Here is an 8,746-nt window from a genome sequence, read left to right as displayed (position 1 = left end):
ATCCTTACCCTACAACAGTGCAACACCACACAAATTGTCACTAACTTCAAATACTCACTAACTTCAAGTACACCAAACCTATTCGGTCTGTCTTTAGTATTAATTCTACCAATTAATACAAATCAAGTAAAAAGTTCAACTCAAGGTGAAACCAACCCCTTCCAAATAGTTTTAGTGAATGTTGTAATTAAGAGTTAAGTGGCACGCATTACTCAATTACATCAGATAAGAAAATTGCTTCTAAATCTGTGATATTAACCGTTGAAAGCAATTTGAGGTCAAAGAAATATATAGAAACAATTCATAAGCTCATAGCTCTATCATTTCCTTTTAAGCAATAATTAAAAAAGAAACATGGAGTTGGCTAAGAATGCATGTGACACATAAAATGTGAACAACTTAAGATATTTACATTGCACAATTGAAGACTTTGGTATAATCTTCCAATATTCAATGTTCTCTTGTTTGCTTTCCTTGTTTGTTTCCCCTAACCATAACACCACACCCTCAACTCAACAAGCCAGAAAAAAACAGACAATACTCCAAACCACATACACGACACTTCTTGGGGCAATAAGTATCCTATTCCACCCAAACTAGGGCTCTCTTCAAAGGATATGTAACAAAAATACATAAAAGAATTACAATTAAGAGAAGGTAAATTAAAATAAAAGAAGGGGGTAGAGTTGAAGAAGAAAAGAAAAAAAAAAAAAAAAAAAACTTTAATCATACTTTCTTTCTTCCTTTTCCAAAGGTTAATTAAAATTTGGCATTATGTCTACAGATCATCTATGACCCTCATTGTTTAACGACAATGAGCCATCCTTCATCAATTTGAGACTGAGACTGGTGAATCTCTCTCGCGAATACTGTCTTGATGCTTTTCTCCAATCTGTGCCGGCCTTCATCATCGTGGCGAATTCCTCATAACTTATTCTTCCATCCTGCAATTTCATGCAGACAACTAATATCAAAAAGAGTACAAGACAACTAATATGTCCATTTTGAATGGTGAAGGACTATCACTTTCAAGTTTCAAGTTTCAACAGAACGAGTAGCAATCTTAAAGCACAAGAAACAGAACAAAGACAGAATGTGAAGATGTATTGCTGACCTTATCTGTGTCCACATCATGCATAATTGCACTTATGACATCTTCGCTGTTTGCGTCGACCTCATCATGCAAGGCGCTACGCAGCTCCTCCATTTCAATATATCCGTTTTGGTTCTGATCGAAAAACTGGAAGGCTTTGCGAAGGTGCTCGTCATTTCCCATCTTTCTCAGATGAACAGAAATGGCTACAAACTCTCCATAATCTAGGTACCCATCCTTATCTACATCACCCTGTAAAATCAATCCCCCAAAGGTTAGAAGTTGTAAGAGATAGTACTTATTTGTTTTTAGCATGCCAACTATGGAGCAAATACCCCAGTTAAAGGGTAAAATAGTGAACTTACAGCTTCCATAAGAATTTGGAGATCTGACTCTGGAACTTGATGGCCTAGTTTTTGCAACCCTACTCGTAGTTCATCGATGTTAATTTTGCCTCTATTGCTTGTATCCATGAGCTGGAATCCCTCTTTTATTCCAGCCGCTTCTTCTACAGACAAATGCTCTGCAATCACCTGTACACACAATATCGACCATCAAATAACAAACGACTTATAAATTATCGTTATAACACTTAAGGGATGATTCCTAGAAGGGTATTTGATATGGTGATATTGTTGAGAACTGAGAACATTACCCTCAAAGCTCTCTTCTTAAGCTTGTTCATTACAGAAAATTGCATGAGCCTTGCTTTCACAGTTTCTCCTAATGAAACATTAGGGGCCTTCTTTGCATTTTGCAACCATGGATGATCTGCATAAAGATTAATAATTATGTTACCATCCATACACGACGCATCTCAATCTTGAGAATTTTAGAAGGGAAAAGACCCCTTTGTTGATGAGCAGAAAATAGAATCTATATGCTGTCGCCTATCAAAAGCATTGTACATGAACAACAATATATTACCTAACACTTCTTGTGCAGTAAGGCGACGCTTAGGGTCAGGATCAAGCATCTTCTTCACAAGGTCTTTCGCATTATCAGAAACTTTTGGCCATGGTTCCCTTTTAAAATCAACCACAGATCGTATAATTGCCTGTGCAACTCCTTGTTCAGTTTCTGCATTTTACAGAAGAGGAAAAGAGAAGAAAAGATTTAGACAGCTAAACTAATCAGAAATAAAAAGAAGCAAGACATAATAATTACTTGAATGAGATCATATGAAAATGAAGGGAGAAAAATTAACTAAGTTCGTATTTAAAAAAAAAAAAAAAAGAGTTGGCCGAATCAAGTTGATATCAAATGGACACTTTCAACATATTAGCTGGTACTTCCAGTGTATTATATTTAGAGTTAGACAATGCAAATGACTCCAAGATCAACAATGAATAAAAAAGTGTAACCAAGATACAGCTTTGACATTTTTGTCCTTATTTTCACAGTCCAGGTGGATGCTGTAGGGTACAGGGAAATATTTTAGTAACTACAAAAACTACTATTTCTTGACTGAAATGAAATATAAAAAGGTGCATTTATTTTTCTCACAACATTTTCTGTGACATTGTATAATGTTTGCATGAACTCCACAGTGACTTAAAGTGCACCATTAAGGTCTGTCGCTGAAAAACCAAAAAACATAGATCACAAGACAAAACTAACCTGCCCAAAATGGTGGGACACCACAAAGTAAGATGTATAGAATTACTCCAGCACTCCAAATATCTACTTCTGGGCCATAATTTCTCTTTAGCACCTCAGGAGCCATGTAATATGGACTTCCAACAATCTCATTAAATTTTTCCCCTGCACAAAATGGTAACTTCAGCCCAAATTGTAACTAAAAAAATCGAGCAACATTGATGAGCGATTCATTCACTTGCTAGCCAGAAACATTACCTGGTTTAAAGAAGACCGACAATCCGAAATCAATAGCCTTGAGAGCTGCTGTTTCCTTCTTATTTGCAAACAGAAAGTTCTCGGGTTTGAGATCCCGGTGCATCACACCATGTTTGTGGCACATCTGAAACATAAAAGGTTCACAATTAAATCCCTGGTTTACCACCATAGAAAGAGAATGTCCCCAGGCAAAAAAAAAAAAATAACAGAGTAGACAAATTACCCAGCCAAAACATTTAACACGAAAAAGTTTAAGCTCCAAATGCATGCAACCTAAACATAGTACTTCTACTGTTCATTATAGTCTAACAAGTGAGCTTAAAAAGCTATCTCTTGCCAAATCTTAACAGTAAATACAACCCCACTAATCAATCACCAAGCTCAACCACCAACACAGAATCTGAAAAATGTAATTTTGTTGTACAAAAGGACTAAACAGTGTCCATGTCTATGTACTTCTCCATCACTGTGTTGAGTCCATGCCAAGTCTAAGTAACCATCATTAAAAACCTATCCCCCTTCACCCCCGGCCGCTGCCAAAAGTACTCCGAAGTCCATTATAACATCAGAAGCACCCAAGCCAAATCAATTTATTACATCCACTTTTACCGTCAACAATTTCTTCCCCTTCCAAACTACTCATATCTAGAATCTACCTGATACCAAAATAATTTGCATCAAGTAGACCCATTATGAGGTAAATAAAACTCTCCTAGCACCAGCACTAGCACTAAACAAATTAATGAACCACATGAATCAACTAAACTCATTCTAAAACCACACAGACAGACGCTTTTTTTTTTCCTGTGCATCTCTGAAGCATAAACCCACCAGATCTCAATTAACCTCCATCACTATCCAAATTCCAAGGACCTAACTTGAACAAAACAAGTTAAAATCATTTAAACCAATCACAATCCTCATTTCCCCCAAACAATTTTAAAATAATAAAATAAAATAATTAACACCATCCACAACACCAAAATCCCCAGATCCAAAACCCCAATAAAGCAAACAATTTAAAAATAAAAACTTTACAACAAATCCATACCTGAACAACTTCAACGATGGTTTTGGTAACAGCCGCAGCGGCTCTCTCCGTGTAATGCCCCCTGGCAACGATACGGTCAAACAACTCACCACCCTCACAGAGCTCCATAACAAGATGCACCGCACTATCATCTTCGAAAGTATCCTTCAAAGAAACGATGTTAGGGTGCTTGGGAAGGTGCCTCATGATTTCAACCTCTCTCCTCACATCCTCGATGTCTATGGCGGTTCTCAGCTTCTTCTTCGAGATCGATTTGCACGCGTAGTCCACGCGAGTCTCCTTGTCCGTACAAAGGTACGTGACTCCGAACTCACCACGACCCAGCTCGCCACCTAGCTCGTAACGCTGCGAGATCTCGCGACCCGTTGGGTCCTTCAAAACGACGAGCTTCGAGCCACGAACGACGTCGTTTCCGTTCCCGTAGTCAACTGCGAAGGGGTTCTGCTTCTCCTTCTTCTTCTTCCCTTTGTTGGCCTTTTCTCCATCGTGGAGAGTCGACGGCGTCCCGCAGCAGTTACCCATGGAAAATTCAAACAAAAAAAATAAAGTCTCGGTTTTTAGGTCAAGGTTGATAGGGTGGTGTCAATTTACGAGATCCAGCTCCTAATTCAAGCTTAAATTTTCTAAAGAGGAATTACTTTGAATGGAATTGAAGAAATGGAGCTAATGGATTGAGCTAAAAAAAATGACTTTTCGAATTGGGTATTTAGGTTTAAGAGGGGAAAAACGAATGGAAAATTGAGGAACAGGAACAGAGAGAAATGGGAGAAGAAGGGACTATGAATGTTTAAAAGGAAGGGTTTTGGAATTAACGATGATGAGGAATTGAGGAATTAAGCGTGTTTTTGGCACTATGGACGAAATGAGGGTTTGGAATTTTTTTTTTGGGGTTGAAGGGTCAAACTTGTTTCGCAGAGACTTCGTCCATTGTCATGTTCTTCTTCTTCTTCCTCTTCTTCTTCTTCTCCCTCTTTTTTTCCCTCTCTTTCTCTCTCTTATTAATTAAGATTTTTTCTTTTTTGTTTTTTTTTTTAAATTTTTTGTTTTTCTGTTTTTCTTATTATTGGAAGCTTAATGACGCTGTTATGCCTAAACAATTACAGTTCAAACTAGGATTAACAAGTTTCCTTTTTTTATTCTTTTTGAAATAATCTTTTGCTTTAAGTGATGTACTAATTTTGTTTTTTTTTTAACTAACTAATTTTATATTTTTTATAAGGTAATTTAATTTAGTGTGGGTGAGTGAAAGCTCTTTAGTTCCATTGACTACCCTCTCCTTGTGTGTGTAATTTCATTTGTGCCATTACAGCTTTGCACAGTTTTCTTTTCTTTTTTTTTTTCTCCCTTCACTTGTAAAGTTCATATTTATAGCAAAAGATGTTATTGGTTAAAAATTAAAATACATCTAGGGTATGTTTGGAATTTTGGATGGAGTATTTTTCTTTTATGGAATTTTAAATGCTTTATTTATCTTTTAATTATAAAATTTGTCAATCTTGCATTCATAAAATTCACATAAAAATAATTTAGTTAATCTCTAAAATTACTTTTCTTCTCTTAATTATCCACCAAACACAATCTTAGGGATTTTTATCAGTATTTTATAAGGTGATTGATGTATAAACAAGTGTTAGACTGATATATTATTTAATATTAATTTCCTTTATCTATTGTGTTGTAAACTTCTACTACCAAATAGATTTTTTAACATAAAAATAAATAAAACTAGGCACATTTCTTTTTTCTTTTGTCTCTTCCACTGCTTAAAAAACATTTCTTTTTGAATGACAAAAGTTGTTAGAAAATATTATTCAATAATATACTTAAAATTAAAACAAGTTTCTTAATACATAAAAAATATTTTTTTGGGGGTCAAAAATGCACGTGATATTAATATATTATGATAAAGATCTAGATTCAATAAACGAGAAGATATTGTGTTTAATTTATTTGTTGTAAAAATATAGTACAAAAAACATTTCGGCAATTTTTATAGATCATTTTCCATTTTCTTTGATATTTTCCTTGTTTGTATCCAAATATTAAGACTAAAATCCGTGACCATCAATGACATATCTTCAAAAATATATTAAATATAATGTACTACTAATTTCACTCCAACTAGTAATAATGGGGAAAAAATGTTTTGAGAAAAATAATATTGTTTTAAAAAATTATTCTAAGCATGAATTTTTAAATAATGCATCATTGCCTAATTTTATAGCTAATCATAATCCTTACCTTGCCGGAACCTAAGTTTATGTCTTCATTGAAAAGTTAATATTGAAATAACTGAAATACTCAATCTTACTATGCATGTTATTAGAAAAAGACTACCCTTAAGACCTTCTAGAAGTTCACACGGAATAACTTTGTTTTTTAGTTTAATTTCTTGATTATTTAATTAATGATATAAACAATAAGTCACTTCAAATTCCAACTAAGTTCCCACAATGAGTGGATGAAGGATACAAATACAATGAAATTAAAGAGGTGTTGACTAAAAATGTATGGAATAAGAACATTCTCATCCATGGCTTGATCAAATGTGTTGACATTTTCAATAATTTAAACTTTTTATGATAATTAAGTTGATACTTTTTGTCATAGATTGAGCAATAGCTAGCCCCATTCATTTGATAATAACAATAATATTAATAAAAAAAATTTAGTTAATTTATGTCCTAAAAACACATATTAAGAATGTAATAATAAAAAAAATTTTAAATTTTTAATGTATTTAAAATATAAAAAAATAATCTTTTAATAATTTGTAATCAAATATTTTTTATAATACTTTAAAATATATTCTTAAAATATAAGTTAGTAAAACTCAAACAAAGGGGGTCAAAGTTTCTTTACTTCAATAAGAAGCTTCTTTAAGTTATTCTATCCAGGATTAAATACAAAATTACAGTGTACTTCTTTACTACTTATTACAAATAATGTTTTAATTGAATCACTAATTGAGTCATAACAGGTTGTTAGGTTGAAAATTATTAGTATTAATATTGATGAAAATGTTGTGTAATTAAAAAAAGTAGTCAAACTTGATAAAACTATAAAAGAATAAGAAAAGAAAAGATGAATAATTTTTATTAATTATTGATTGATTAAATTATATTGTAGTGAAGTGTAAACTATGAGGGTAAAACTAAATATATATATAAAGTATTGTCTTATGAAAGATAAAAATAAATAAAGATAAGATAAGAACAACTAAAGATAAGATAAAGAAAATATAATAAAGACTAAAATTGTAATTGAATTTATGTATTCTGTTGGGCTGAATTTGTGGGTCACGAAACTTCTTTATTGTTGTCAGGGGCTAAGGTAGAAGAGTAGTTTAATACGCCCCCGCAAGCTGGTGGATGGAAGATGTCCATAATTCACAGTTTGGATAAGTTCCGATGAAATTGTTGAGCGTCTGACGTGGTAACGCGGAGGAAGATGCGTGCGGCGGAGATTGAGCTGCCGACAGCAAAAATATAAAAGGAGATGTTGTGCTTGAGCAGCGATCTTAATACAAAGTGCGTAGAGCATGATAAAATTGATCTTCAGAGGGCGCATAGAGCGCAATAAGAGTGGTCTTCAAAGGGCGCGTAGAGCGCGATAATAAAAAAATGGTGTGTGGAGCGCAATAAGAGTGCAGATGAAACTGCTAAAACAGATGTAGATTGAACTGCTAAAACAGAATGCAGACATGACTGGCGAAACAGAATGGAGAATGCAGACGTAACTGCCAGAAGAAAGTGCAGATGGAACTGCCGGAAGAAAGGAGGCGCAGACAGAATTGCTGGTAAAGACCGGGGTAACCAAAACTGAGTTAGGATTTTCACTTGTATGCATGTAATAAGGATTAGTTGGATCTTGAACTAAATTGGAAGATTCATTATTCATTGTGGGATGGGATTGAAAAGAAACATGGTGATTTCTCACTAAAAAGACGATAGTTTATATATCCTCCTCAAGGAGGATACCATGGCTCTGATACCATGATAAAATTGTGAAAGAATAGGAAAAAAAAGATGAAGAACTATTATTGATTGTTGATTGATTGAATTGTATTGTAGTGAACTGTAAACTATGAGGGTAAAACTAAATATATATAGAGCATTGTCCTATGAAAGATAAAAGCACTTGTTTGTTTCTTCTTTCCGTAATCAAACCTACCAAAGATCGAGTCTTGAAACCCTTGTTCACTCGAAACATCAACAACCAAGCTTTTCAATGGCAGAGGCAAAGGTTGCCCCAAGAAAGAGACTCATAATTAAGCTTCGTTTGTCGCGTTCAAGAACAGTGTCATCTGAAGAGTGCAAACTAAAGGATGATATTGATACCGAAAAGCGTGGAGAAGAGGAAGAAAGATCAGTATTGTAGCACTACTGAATACTCGTGTAATGTAGTGGGAAAGAGCGATGCAGAAGGTTCTAGAACCTTGTTAACGGATGCACAATGCAAACAGAAGAAGGAGATGATGGTGCTGATTCTCGCGGAGGCAGAAAGAGACGAAAGTTGGTAACTTCTGAAGTTTCTATTTCGACAAAATCTTCTGCGCAAGAACACCACAATGCATGTTCAAGAATCCCAAGAACCGGTTCTAAGGTGCTTGACTCAAAGAACAAGAAGAAGGAAGAGGAAGAACATCATAATGCATGTTCAAGAATCCCAAGAACCGGTTCTAAGGTGCTTCACTCGAAGAATAAAAAGGAGGAAGAGGAAGAACACCACAATTCATGTTCAAG

The 8,746-nt window shown here is 34.4% G+C and overlaps 1 protein-coding gene across 1 annotated transcript; it reads right to left on the bottom strand.

The window, feature by feature from the left end:
• Positions 1-389: 389 nt before the first annotated feature.
• On the bottom strand, positions 390-5,368 carry LOC112755295 (calcium-dependent protein kinase 32). Its single transcript, XM_025803280.2, has 8 exons — positions 4,002-5,368; positions 2,951-3,074; positions 2,714-2,857; positions 2,021-2,173; positions 1,749-1,864; positions 1,459-1,626; positions 1,115-1,345; positions 390-944 (listed from the first exon to the last, which is right to left on the bottom strand). Exons 1-8 carry the CDS (start codon positions 4,521-4,523, stop codon positions 786-788), a joined length of 1,617 nt encoding a protein of 538 aa, XP_025659065.1. The 5' UTR covers positions 4,524-5,368; the 3' UTR covers positions 390-785.
• Between the last annotated feature and the right edge of the window lie 3,378 nt (positions 5,369-8,746).

The sequence above is a fragment of the Arachis hypogaea genome, chromosome 16, assembly GCF_003086295.3.
Source record: "Arachis hypogaea cultivar Tifrunner chromosome 16, arahy.Tifrunner.gnm2.J5K5, whole genome shotgun sequence".
NCBI lineage: Eukaryota > Viridiplantae > Streptophyta > Magnoliopsida > Fabales > Fabaceae > Arachis > Arachis hypogaea.
The sequence above is the reverse complement of the archived record's forward strand: the minus strand, read 5'-3'. Positions and strand labels throughout refer to the sequence as shown.